Here is a 12,513-nt window from a genome sequence, read left to right as displayed (position 1 = left end):
AGGATGTCCTGGGTCTCCCGCTCTGGGTGACAGCCATTGCTGACGGACAGGGCTTTGCCCCCTGCCACCGCAGTAGCTGTGCTTGGGTACGTTGGAAAACCAAGAAGGGTTTGGCTCGGCTGCTGGCGGTGGTGGTGCTGCACCTGGGGCAGTTGAGGCTATTTTGGTTCCTGAAGCTGAACAAGTGCTGCCCACAAATCCTGGTTTTACTCTCAGCTGTGTTGTCCGGGGTGGAGAAGCTGAGAAGCCCTCAACCCCAGAGCACCTTCGGGGGGTTGTGCCTGTCCATGGCCTGGGGACCGTGGTGACAGCTGGTGGGCAGGACGGGTGGCAGGAGGGTGGGCACCTTGTGCAGGGCTGTCTGCGACCAGATGAAGGGGATGGGGATGTTTGGGACATGGGGCACTGCAGGCAGTGGGGTAGGTGCTGGGTATGTGGAGCTGAGGGTTGGTGGCCCAAAGGGGGACGTGGGGAGGGACAGCGTGAATGTGGGGTGTATGTAGGTGGGCTTTGGGCGCACACATGGTGCTGCAAGGAGCAGGAGCCCTGAGCAGGGCAGGAAAATTTGTTTTTAACAGCAAATGCATGGGACGTTGCTCCAGGCAAAGCCAAGAAAGGTGGTGGCTAAGTCCCAAAGGGCAGCAGACAGGGAAGGAAATCTGTGCCCAAATGTGCCAGGAGCAAGTGCGGCGCCCAGCAGGCCCTGGTAGGACACCCTGCTGGACTTGTCTGGGGCCAAGGAAGGGGAGTGGGGTGGCCAGGACGTAGTGTGGGACGTCCCTGGGAGCTGTGTCCAGGACCCACAGGACAAGGACACGAGACAAAATCTTCCCGAGTCCCAGGCTTTGGTCTCTGTGCTCCTGGAGCTGGTCCTGGTTTTGGATACAGGGGACGCTTTCTCCCCTGCAGAAAATGCTTCCCAGGCACTTTTCCTCCTTCTCTTGAACACCGCTCACCTCCTCGTACCTTTGGTCACCTCTGGCTTAGCCCCTGCCCCCCCTGGATAAATGAAAGCAGCCCCCAGGCACCTGGGCTCCACCCCAACCCCACATGCCCTGGGAAGGCAAGAGGGAGCACAGCATGGGCATCCCAAGGGGGTACCTATTTTCTATATGGGCTGTAGGAGCAGAGGCCGTGTTTCACACCTTCTCATCTTTCTTCTGATTTTATTTTGTTTGTTTGTTTGATTGGTTTTGGGAAATAAAGCCATCTGAGCAAATGGAACAGCAGCAGCCAGGCAGTGGCTGCATCGGGTGCATTTGCCATAGTCCCGCTCTGAACGCCAAACATCTGGATGCTCCATGGCTGGGACGGGGAGGGCAGACATATTTCGGTCACACGAGATCAAAGACGCCACCAGCTTTGCAGCGGGGCTGTCCCCAGCCACCACCAGTGATGGAGCAAGAGCTGGCAGCCGGGGCTCGAAAGCAGCTGCAAGCGCTGCCAGGGCTGGTTGTGTTTTGCTGATAGCCACAAAAAAAAAGTTTCTCGATTGGCGTGCGTATGACACGGGGCACACGGGGCTCTTCCCAGCCTGCACGGAGCTGCAGCGGAGCTCAGCACGGGACGAGCAGCCTGCACCAACCTGACCCCGATGAGTTTGCTGGGGCTGAGCAGCGCGGGCAGGAGCTGCGCCCGTCCCCGCCACGTCCCTGACTCAGAGCCACAGGGCGAGTTTTGCTGCGGTAGGTTCAAAGTGCTACAGTAGGAAAAACTCCGGTTTAATGAGCGCTTCAGCTGCGATGGAACCTCAAGGGCTTCATGTTAATTGAAACAAGCCAGGGAGGGAATTTTTCAGCCTGAGCTGAGGAAGCTAGAAAAAAAAGAAAAACAAACCAGGGCTATTGGCTCATCCCCGCGCTGTGCAATGGGAGCGCTCCGGCCAGTGGAGGAGACACCGCATCCCGACCGGACCCCGGCTCAGGCCATGCCGGGAGCCCCAGGTACGTGCCCATTGCAAATCTCTTCCACTGGCAGAGGAAAGAAAGAAAAATGTAAAGCCTGAAAACGTGTATCGATCCTTCTTGCCTCCTTAGGTGCTTAGAAATGGCTTCAGTCCCTCTGTGGCGCTTTATAAATGCCCCCGCTATAGAACATAAACTATTTTGGCGAATGCTCGTTTACACAGGGAAGTGCTAAGATCGCTTTATTTATCACCGCTTGCGAAACAAGACATTATTTATGTTATCGGGGGGATGCGAGCGATGTGATGGTGCTTGGGTAACATGGGAGGGATTGCTGGGGCTGCTCACCTCTCCCTGTACTTTCCAAATTTTTTTCCTCCTTTTTTTTTTTTTCCACCCCTGAATTTCCACATTTTTACTCATGCAAAAAGCTCCCGGTGCCTCCCCCGCTTGCTGTCCCTGCATGGCTGGGACCTCCCTGACCTGGCCACAGCGTTCCTGTGACACCACCGAGCCTGGCACGTGAGGGGCTGAAGCTGCCAAAGCCACTTTGCTTTGTTTTTTCCTTCTCTCTTTGTTTTAGCGAGGTAGGGATATAGTTCTGCTCGGGGAGAAACAGTGGCTTCAAACTGGCACTTAAGAGTTTTAATCTGGACTGGTCTGCTCCGAGTTTCTTTAAAAAGAAACTGGGCGGAAACCTTTGCTCTGCTGCGAGAAGAGCGGTGGCAATCATTTACCTTGCTCTATTTATAAACTGTTTAGAAAGCCCACCATAAACCGAGCAGGATGCCTCTTCCCTACAAGGGACATTCCGCAGCCCACACGTAAACTGTTTGGGTTACTCAGGACACGTTAAACCAGGGCTGCTTACGAAAGTTGGAAATTTTTGCTAACAGTGAAACAGGGAACAGCGCGGAGCTGGGGCCAGCTCAGTGGCCCCGGGGCCACATCCTGCCTGGGCAGCCTCTAATCAGCGTTTCTGCTGCGTGGTTTTGCACTGAGCTTGCTGCAATTTGTGATTTTGGCCAAAACGCTGGGTTTTGAGATGCTCCCACCCTGCTGTGTCCACCATGGGAAGGATTACAAATTCCTTTTCTTTTTTTTTTTTTAATTTTTTTATTCTTCCCTTTTTGGGGTCACAGCACCAGCTGCCTTCCATGGCCCAAAAATATTTCCCAGGAGCATGGGAGCTGCATCTTGGGGTGCTCCTGAGCTCCTGGCAGCATCCTCAGCCCCAGCTGCACCTGGGGATTCATTTCCCTCACGCTGGGGCAGGATTTGCATGTGCCCGGCTTACAGATGCCACAACGTGGAGGAAAATAACAAAGTTGGTGTGAAAGCAAAGGCAGCAGCGGGAACGCATGGGTGCCCCAAACCAGTGTGCTGGGTACCAACACGAGGGATGGGGTACCCCACCGGTTCGCTTACCCGCAGTCAATGGGTACCCCATTATTTCCCCTGGGATTTTTCATCCCTTTAATCCCCGGGGAGGCCCTGGCTGGGGCCGAGCCGTGGGAGAGGCCGTGTTTGGGCAGGATTTGCATTCCTGGCCCTGCAGGAAGGGCCGCAGCAGCGCCCGCAGCCGTTGCTCTCGGTTCCCCGTGCGGTCCCCGCGAGCAGCCGCTTCCTTCCCGGGGGGGCCCAGGCTGGGGCAGGCAGGGAGCGAGGGCAGGGGCCTCGCAGGTGTCCCGAGGTGAGTGGGGGGCTTGGGAGGGGAGGGGGCTGCCCCCAACACCCAGCCCCTGCTCTGCCAACCTGCATGACCCCCATGCCTACAGCCCCCCCTCTGCGCTGCCCCAATACGTGGACTCGCCCCCAAATTGCGTTTGCCCCCTTCCCCACTGCACTGCCCCAAAGCACGTGCGTGCTCCCCCCACTGCACCAGCCTTCCCCCCTGCATACGCCCCCCACCCTGTTGCACTGCTCCAACACACGTGCATGCCCCCCTCAGCCACACTGCCCCCCCCCAAGTGCTCCCAAATGCTCTGCCTCCCCCTGCACTGCCTGATGCCCCTACTTGTTCCCCCACCGCGTGCCCCCCTATGTACACAGCCCCCCCACTGCACTGCCTGTACGTGGGTCCCCCAATGCGTTGTCCCCCCCCAGCACATCTGTCTGTCCCCCCGGCTTTGGTGGGATGTAGGCGCCCCACAACACCACCAGGCGAGCATCCCTCGGTGCTTTCACCCTCCTCTCACTCTCCTGCGGCGTTTTGGAGGCTTCCTGCTCCCCTGAGCCACACGCTGGGGACGCTTCACTCCCCTCCCAAATTATCGCAGCCCATTTTTCCTGGGCTGTTAACATTCCCTAACAGCCTTCAGGCGGTGGCTGGAAGCCTCTTGCCCTCCTAATTGCTGCTTTTAATGAAGTGGGGAATATCGCCTTTTTTTATTTTTGATGGTGTTCAGCCACGCTGAGCCCTGCTGGGGAGAAGCTCCCCCATTGCAAACCCCTGAATTAACCAGAAAATGCCTCTTTTTCCACCTGTGAAGGTGGCAGCTCCCAAAATGCCCACCCCAGCTCCTCTGGAGGGGACCTTGCTGCGGCTGCCACCCCAGGTGCTGAGCCTTCGTGACTCTGAAATCCCCACGTTTGCAAGGATTTGTTAGGCAAATCCCCTTGGCTGCAGCAGATTCAGCAGCCCCATGCAGGCTTGGAAAAGTTTTAGGATTATTTTTTTCCCACCTATTTTTGGTCCTGGGCAGCTGCTCTTGTGGGGACCAGGTTTCAGCTCCCTCTGTCCACTTTCCCCTGGGGTTTCACCCAGAAAAAAAAAAAAAAAGAGCTTGAAAGAGTGCCCAGGGATGGCTCTGGGGCTGGGCAGGCATTGCCAATTGGCGCTGGTTTTTGGGAAAAGCCCAGCAGGGCCATGCAAGCCCAGGTGAGAATGTGGGGATGGCAGGGCACATGCTTGGGGGGACGAGCTGCAGGTGCAGCAGCCTCTGCACCACCAGAGCTACAAAACCCCACTGCTTTTTGTCTCTCCCTTAAACTTGTGAGTGGAAGAAGCTGTCTGGGGTGAATTTTTGCATGGGGCCGAGCTCAGTCAGGTCCCCTCTGCAGCGGGCATGGGTGCTGTAGGGGGATAAAGGCATCAGTGGAGGCTGGGGGGGGGGGGGGGGGCGCAAAGCTCCTGCACTGCAAGACCAGGAAGACACAAACCAATGCCTCCCAGCTCACTGTTTTTGGCAGGCTCACTATTTTTTTACGGACTCGCTCCTTTTTCCTGGTTTCACCCTCTGGCTTTGCCCCAAGCTGCACCGATAACCCCCGAGCACACCGCAACCGCTGTAACCTCTCCGGTGCTGGGCTGGGGTTAATCACACCCCACAGGGTGGGGATGTTTTGCCCAAACTCAAGGATCTCGAGGCTGATGAGCTCACCTCGGAGCCCCATCCACGCCCGGCAGCCTTCGCACTCCTTCGCACCGGGCTCTGAGCAAGAGAAGGGCGAAAACGGAGCGGCCGGCAGAGCAGAAGGAAGTGCCGCCGGGGCCACTCCTCCGCGCCATTTCCTCCCTGCGCCTGGGTTTTTATACGGATGTGAGGGGCAGCGCGGCGGCCGGCCCGTCCGAGGCCTCAGCCTGGGCTGGGGCGACTGAAGGGGAGCACCAGCGGCCGGCCCTGAGGAGAGGCTGCGGGTCCCTGCGCTCCATCCGTCCCCGTCCCCTGCATGCCCTGCGGCCTCACACGCACTGAGCTCTGGTTGGTGAAAACCTGGGGTTGGGTGGACAGCTGGCTTTGGGGCGTCATGGGTGGGTTTTACTTTGCTACCACCTTCATGCGGTGTTTTGGGAGACGGTGAGCATGTGCGTGCCCTGAGACACGAAGAGGTTTTGGGGTACGCTCCCAGGCTGGCCCCATGGTGCAGTGATGTGGGTGGCACGTCGACGTGGGTGGCACGTCGACTTGGGTGGCACAGTGAATTGGGTGGCACAGCGATTTGGGCAGCATGGAGTATTGGGCATCTCGGACTTCCCCAACAGCCAGGGTTTCTGCTCCTGGCCCTTTTGTCCTTGACCCTCTGCATGGGGCCCTTTTGCTCACGTTTCCCCCGGAAATGTTTGGTTGCAGATGGAGGTGGTTGATTTCAGTGCGGTGGGGGTGGGCAATCATCCTTTGGGGTTTTCCAGCTGTTCCCTATTTCCCAGCAGCTTCACCAGCCCTCTTCTGCTTCCCAAATTGCCAGGCTCAGGGTGCTGCTCCCTTCTCCCTGGATGCTCAGAGCCGTGGGGATGTGGCCCCGCAGGCTGGGTCAGGCTGGGCTGGAGCAGGGCGAGAGATGAGCAAGGACTGAGGGACAAGCTGGCGGAGGAGATCCAGAGCTTCCTCCAGAGCGTTTCCAAGCTCAGTCCTTTCTGTAGGGCTGAAGCAGTTGGGGGGAAGCGGCTAACTGTGTTTGCACGAGCACTGGGGATGCCACAGATCTCGTTGCTGGCGTTTTTGCTTATTATTTTCACCAAACATCCTAGTAGGGTGCTGAAGGCACGTCTCCGCATGCTGCCACGGCTGCCTCCCCCATCCCTGTTGAGCAAGCAGGGGCCGCTCTTACAAAATTCAAGTCCTCAGTAACAGCAGGTATTAGGCCCTGACTCACGGTATTAGCAGGATTATTTTATGCATGACTGGACGTAGTCATTGCTGGAGATGGGGCTTGGTGCCTCCACCCAGCCTCCTTCAGCTCAGCACGGAGGCCTTGCCATCCCGTGCTGGGGGACGGATGGGCTGCTCGGGCTCTCAGCTGCTGGGGAAGGGGCCTGGGGACCCCCGGGCTCCAGTTGCAGGCACCACGGTGGCAGAGTCATGGAGCCGCACAGCACTTCGCCAGGGCTGCAGGCAGCAGTGGGGCAGTGCATTGCGACCCTGCAGCATCCATTGGGGTGTATTCGGGATGTGGCACTGCTCCTCACGTTATTGCTCCACTCTCTGAACCCTCACCTTTCCACATCCCTCTATACCTACGGGGATAAGAAAACTTTGTGTGTGTGTGGCAGCACAGCGGGGGGGCGGTCCCCAGGCAAAGCTCCATAGTGCAGGGCTGCTCCCAGCAGCTTTTGAGATGGCCACGCCAAGGGGCTGCAGGCAGCGCGTGGGCAAAGACCAAACGAGTTGGGGAGAAGCAAGCGTGTGGCCCCGGGGTGGTGTGGGGATAGCTCAGGGACCCCAGCAGCGGCCCCCAGCTCTGCTGCCCCCACCGCCACTGCACTTCCTTGCAGGAATCTTGCCTGGCTGGTTTTATTGCAGGGCACGGCCAAATCCTGCGCAGGGTCAGCAATTAGTGCTCAGGGCTAATTGTTGCACGGCAGCAGCTCGCACAGCCATTAGCGCGCGGCAAGCCGCCTGCCCTGGCCCAGTTCCCACAAGGAGCCGAGTGCCGGGTTTGGGCACAGCTTCCCCGAAGTAAAACCCTTGCCCAAGCACGACGTTTTGCAGGTTGGCACCTTCCTGCTGCGCCGTGGCGAGAGAGCACCGAGCCCTACGGTGGCCACCTCCTCCCCGCAGGCGCGAGGCTTTTGCCAGGGGCTTTTTCCAGGTGGCCGATGGAAGCGGCTCTGCTCGCCTTGCCCATCCCCGCTTCCTGCTCACGGGCTTGGCCATGTCACCGCAGCCAACTGTCCCCTTGCGTCAGCGCTGGCGCGGCCTGGAGGCGGTGGGGAAATGCCCTCCCACCGTGACACAGCTCTGCCGGCAGCATCTTCGTGCAGGGCAGGGACGGAGCCAGCACTGGTGCTGCCGCACGTGGAAGTGGCCGCATCCAGACCTGAAGTCCTGCTTCCTCCTGGGGGTTTCCCCGGCAGGTCTGTGCTCCCATCGTTGTGTCCCGCTGCCGGAGTGCATCCTCTTCCTCCCTGCTCACCGACCGAGGTTTGTCCGTGCATTACCCATGCGGCTATAATTTTGGGGAGATGCTTGTGGCCCTGTGCTCCCCTGTGCGGTTCTGGGGTTTCACATGGGAATTGGGGCAGTGAAGGATGGGGGACAGGAGGGTGATGGGGCTGTGGGGCAGCTCCACTCTGCTCCCTGTGTCTGTCTGCAAAGCCTCAGCACAGCTGGGAATGATCACCCCCAGGGCAGTCGCTGTGCCACGAAAACCTGTGCCTGAGCTTTTTGGCAGTGAGTTATCCCGTGCACACTTCCACACCCCAAAAGGTCTCCATGGAGGACAGGTGAATGTTTCCTTATGGAGGTGTGCGTACGTGCATGTGTGCATACGCTGGGGCAGAGGTGTGGTTTTCGTGTGCTGCTCCTGCCTGGCAGATGTTAGGGAAATCAGAGGGGGCAGTTCTGGTCCAGGGCAGGGTCTGCCTGCCCACGGTCCTGCTGCTTCCTCAGCTGGGCTGAGCAGAGGGGGGTCCCCGCCTGTCCCCAGCCCCAGGTTCCATCCACCAGCAACCATCTGCCCTCCAGGAGTTGATGTCTGGGCACACTGGGGGATTGTACGGTGGCATAATGATATTTCCATTTAATTTTCTGTTCCTTTTCCAATCATGCTTAATGTAGCTTTGGGTTTTTTTTTGATCTCTGTTGGTGACTGAGCTGATGCACTCCAGGCAGCACACATCATGACTTCTGATCCAGCCAGCTACGAGTTTTCCTTATGTGTGTGAGGCCAGGGTTATCTTCTGGGAGAGGCATCGATTTGCATTTATTCACACTGAAGTTCACCTGTAGCCTTGTGTGTCTGGAAGGTCTTCGAGAAAGTTAGCTGAAGTCTGAAAGTCTCCCTCTGCCACCCTCCTGTGGCTGACGGCTACACATAATTGCTCTGCTTGTAAGACAGTGGGATAGCTTCCTCGTTTGGCTGCTATTAGCCACTTTCTGGTCTTACATAGTGTGATATTATATTGTCCTTTTTTTTCTTTTAGAAAAAAAGACGATGTGAATGTGCTGTAAGAACCAGGTGAGATGGACGGAGAGCTGTCCTGTGAGAAGGTGGATGGAGAAATGCCGGCTGCCATGGGGGATGTGGGAGGAGAAATGCCCAGTACTGAGGGTGATGCAAGAGGAGAGATGCCCAGTACTGAGGGTGATGCAAGAGGAGAGATGCCCAGTGCTGAGAGTGATACAAAAGGAGAGATGCCCAGTGCTGAGAGCAATGTGAAAGAAGAGATGTCCTGTGCTGAGAGTGATGTGAAAGGAGAGATGCCCGGTGCTGAGAGCAACGCAAAAGGAGAGATGTCCAGTGCTGAGAGCAATGCAAAAGTAGAGATGCTGAGCGCCGAGATCGATGCGAAAGTAGAGATGCTGAGTGCCGAGAGTGATGCAAAAGGAGACGTGTCCAGTGCTGAGAGTGATGCAGAAGAAGAGGCCCCTTGTGCTGAGGGCAGTGTGGAAGGAGAGATGCCCTGCACGGACAGTGACGGGGAGGGAGAGATGACCTGTGCTGAGACTGATGCAAGAGGAGAGGCATTGTACTATGAGAGCGATGGGGAAGAAGGGCCTGATACTGAAAACCCTGCCTCTTCAAAGAAAATCTCTTTTATTTCTTCTCCCTTGAGGGCAATTGTCCGCCTTCGACGGCGATACCGGGTGCAAAAGAAAAGCCGTCTGCATTTAGAGCTCCCTCGAGAAAAATCATCAGAGCATGTCCATACGCGGCTGCTCCAGAGGCAGTTTTCCCTGAACCGATCCAGCCTGTACAGCTCTTCCATGTCCTTCTTTAATCAGAGTGGCTTTGAAACGTCACAGTACTTCACCTTTGACACATCTGTGGAGCAGCGTGCAATGAACAAATCCAGGCGGAAAAAGAAACGAAGGAAATCGCGGATAGTCCTGTATCCAGATAAAACAAAAAGATACCTTCCAACAGAGGAGAAGAGCAATGCGAAACGCTGCCTCCTCTTGCTCATTGTCATCATCTTTTTCCAGATTCTCAATGCTATAGAGAACCTGGATGACAACCTCCAAAAATACGACCTCGATGGTTTAGAGAAAACAATGCACCGGGAAGTATTTGGGCAGAAGGTTGCTGTGGAAAGTATTATGGAACTGCTGAAAGACTATCTGGCTACCCACATACACAACAAGCCTCTAGTAATTTCTTTAAATGGCCCAACAGGGGTTGGGAAGAGTCACGTTGGCTGGCTGCTGGCCAAACATTTTCGTTCTGTCATGGACAATGACTTCGTGCTTCAGTACTTTGTTATGCATCACTGCCCAAACGGTGTGGCTCCTCTTACTTGCGAAATAGATTTGTCTAAGAAAATTTCTGACATGGTTACAAGAGCTGAAATAGAAGAGAAGATACCGTTGTTTATTCTGGATGAGGTTGAGCTCATGTCTCCAGTCCTGCTGGATACTCTCAGCCGATTCTTTGAACCCAATCAAACCAACGAGTTCCTGAATGCCATCTACATCTTAATAAGCAACATAGGAGGTGGCGAAATAACTCAGTTTGTTATCCAGAATGCATCTGCTGAGCTTCTGCGTCAGCAGAGGGGAGCTGAAGAGCTGCTGAGCATTGTCCAGCCTGTGCTGATCCATGCCCACCCTCTCTGGAAGTCTGCAGATGTCATCCCCTTCGTTCTCCTGGAGAAGAGTCACGTCATCAACTGCTTCCTAGAGGAGATGAGGAGGGAAGGGCTGTATCCCGACCAGGACCACGTTGAGAATTTAGCCAGCCAGCTCAGTTACTACACTACAGGCGACAAGCAGTACTCCAGGATGGGCTGCAAGCAGGTCGTGGCCAAAGTCAACCTGCTGTAGTGACTTGCTGCAGAGACCAAATCCTGTGCTCAGGATTTACAAAATTCTGGGCTTACAGAGGAGTGTTACGGCAGACTGTGGTCCAGGCGGCCTTCTGCCGCCTGCTCGGAGGCTGCCCTGGTCGAGGCAGTGGGACGGCAGCCCAGGCTCCTCTGCAGCATGATCGCTCTTCTCCAGATGCCTCACTCGTTCCTGCTGTGCTGTGAACAAGGCACGGTCAACAAAGCCCAAGCAGCCTCCCAGTAATTTGGAGACGCTTTGTTTGTTTCTCATGTGCTCATTCAGGATACTGGTCATTAAGGAGTTGTGAGATGAGAACAGATGTTGTGGGGAACAAACCAAAGGGAACGAACCATGACCCATTTGGGTTTGCTGTCTCGGCAGCAAAGGGAGCTGCATCTTGCTCCTTCTCCAGGCTCAGTCTTCACCCCTTCGCTCTTCTTGATCCTGGCTGGTGTTGTGCAAGGCGGGTGGCTCTGCAGAGCAGAGGCAATGCTGCCAACATTGGGGTTGCCTTGAGAATGGAGAATTTGTGGCTCCTCACCCCTAAATGCCTGGGCAGTCAGAGCTCTGCCTTCTCCATCTCCTACGTGACCGCACGCTCCTGAGGTTGCTTTGTGTTCTTGGACTGGTTCCTGAGCTGTTGCTCAGCTGAGCTCATACCTGAGCTCACCTTTGGCACCTCCAGTGAGGTTTTTGCCCTGTGAGTCTGTCTGGGCTCGCCTCGAAGGCTGCTCAGCTGTGCCAGCCAGGGCAGAAAGCACTGCCGGAGTGGTTAGGGTCTGGTGCAGGCAACTTGTCCCGAGAGCTCTTCTGCTTTTTGCTCCTGGGTACACTTCACCGTGCTCATTATCTAGAAAGCCCAAAATAGCAACTGACAGATATTAAGCAACACACACTGGAAAAGACAATTTGGGCTGTCTGGGCCAAGGATGGCGAGATCTTGAGCCTGTTCCCAGTGCTGCAAGGCCAAAAAGAGGTTCTGTGCCACTGAGACCCCGTGGAGAGCATGTGGCCTGAAAACACCTCAGGAAAAGCACAGGTCCTTGTTTTGAGCAGGCAAACGGAGCAGGTATTTATGGCATTGCTTTTTCAGGTTTTGGTTTTGTGCCCAGATCCCCTTCTACAGTTTGCTGTGAATTATCATATACATAATCCTGTGGATGTTTGCACTGGTTGTTTGATTTGCCTCTTTCTAACTGTTGACTCCAAAGACTTCTGTCACAAACTCCTGCTTCCAGAGCTATTGTCAGGAATAAATCCAAACTATCCTGAATAAAATCACTCAAAGTACTTTTCCTCTATTTCACTGAAATGTGGTTTTCCTCTGAAATTTCTCTTCTGCATCAATGCAGCTGACTCAGACTGGGAGCAAAGGCTGCAGCTTTGCTGAGTGCTTTTTGCAGACCACCTCAACGCAGTGTGCGCAGCTCCTGGGGTTTGCCTGTGGTAAGCCAAATGCCCCAAAACACACAATGCAGCGGCAATGAAAGCTGGGTGCTGCATGGCTCCTCCACTCTATGGAGCTGCCTGGGGGAGGATGAGGTCAGAGACCATGGAAATGGGCCCTTGGATGAGACAATGCAGGGCTGGGAAGCCTGTGCGTGGCTTCTCCTCTTGCAACTACCCAGTGGAGAAGCCTTTTTCTCCTGCAGAATTGCCTGTGAGAGCAGCTGGGCAGAGAGTCCACAGGGCTGGTTGCATGGCTTAGGGGAAGGGTTCTGAATGAAGCTGAGCCACCCTCTAGATACAAGTGCAAGACGGCTGATCTCCACAAAAAGCGACGTGTGTGAGCTGGTTTCCATAGCTTAGTAAGATTTTACCACCAGCACAGTTAATGTGTTTTTATCCTGGATAAGAAACAGAAACAACACAAGGACCAGATTCTCTCCCCATCCAGCTGG

General features: G+C 55.6%; 1 protein-coding gene across 4 annotated transcripts; it reads left to right on the top strand.

Moving 5' to 3' along the window:
* The first annotated feature begins 1,375 nt into the window (after positions 1–1,375).
* TOR4A (torsin family 4 member A) lies at positions 1,376–11,924 on the top strand. 4 transcript variants are annotated; one of them, XM_035564606.2, is made up of 2 exons: positions 1,376–1,943; positions 8,770–11,924. In XM_035564606.2, the coding sequence occupies exon 2, from the start codon at positions 8,810–8,812 to the stop codon at positions 10,607–10,609; it is 1,800 nt and encodes a 599-aa protein (XP_035420499.1). In that variant the 5' UTR covers positions 1,376–1,943; positions 8,770–8,809; the 3' UTR covers positions 10,610–11,924. The 4 variants fall into 4 exon arrangements, with proteins under 4 accessions (XP_035420499.1, XP_035420501.1, XP_035420500.1 ...); XM_035564608.2 differs by lacking the exon at positions 1,376–1,943 and adding an exon at positions 3,433–3,597; XM_035564607.2 differs by lacking the exon at positions 1,376–1,943 and adding an exon at positions 5,063–5,608.
* Positions 11,925–12,513: the final 589 nt, after the last annotated feature.

The sequence above is a fragment of the Cygnus atratus genome, chromosome 19 (genome assembly GCF_013377495.2).
Source record: "Cygnus atratus isolate AKBS03 ecotype Queensland, Australia chromosome 19, CAtr_DNAZoo_HiC_assembly, whole genome shotgun sequence".
In the NCBI taxonomy this organism is placed as follows: Eukaryota; Metazoa; Chordata; class Aves; order Anseriformes; family Anatidae; genus Cygnus; species Cygnus atratus.
This window is presented reverse-complemented; position numbering and strand designations above follow the sequence as displayed.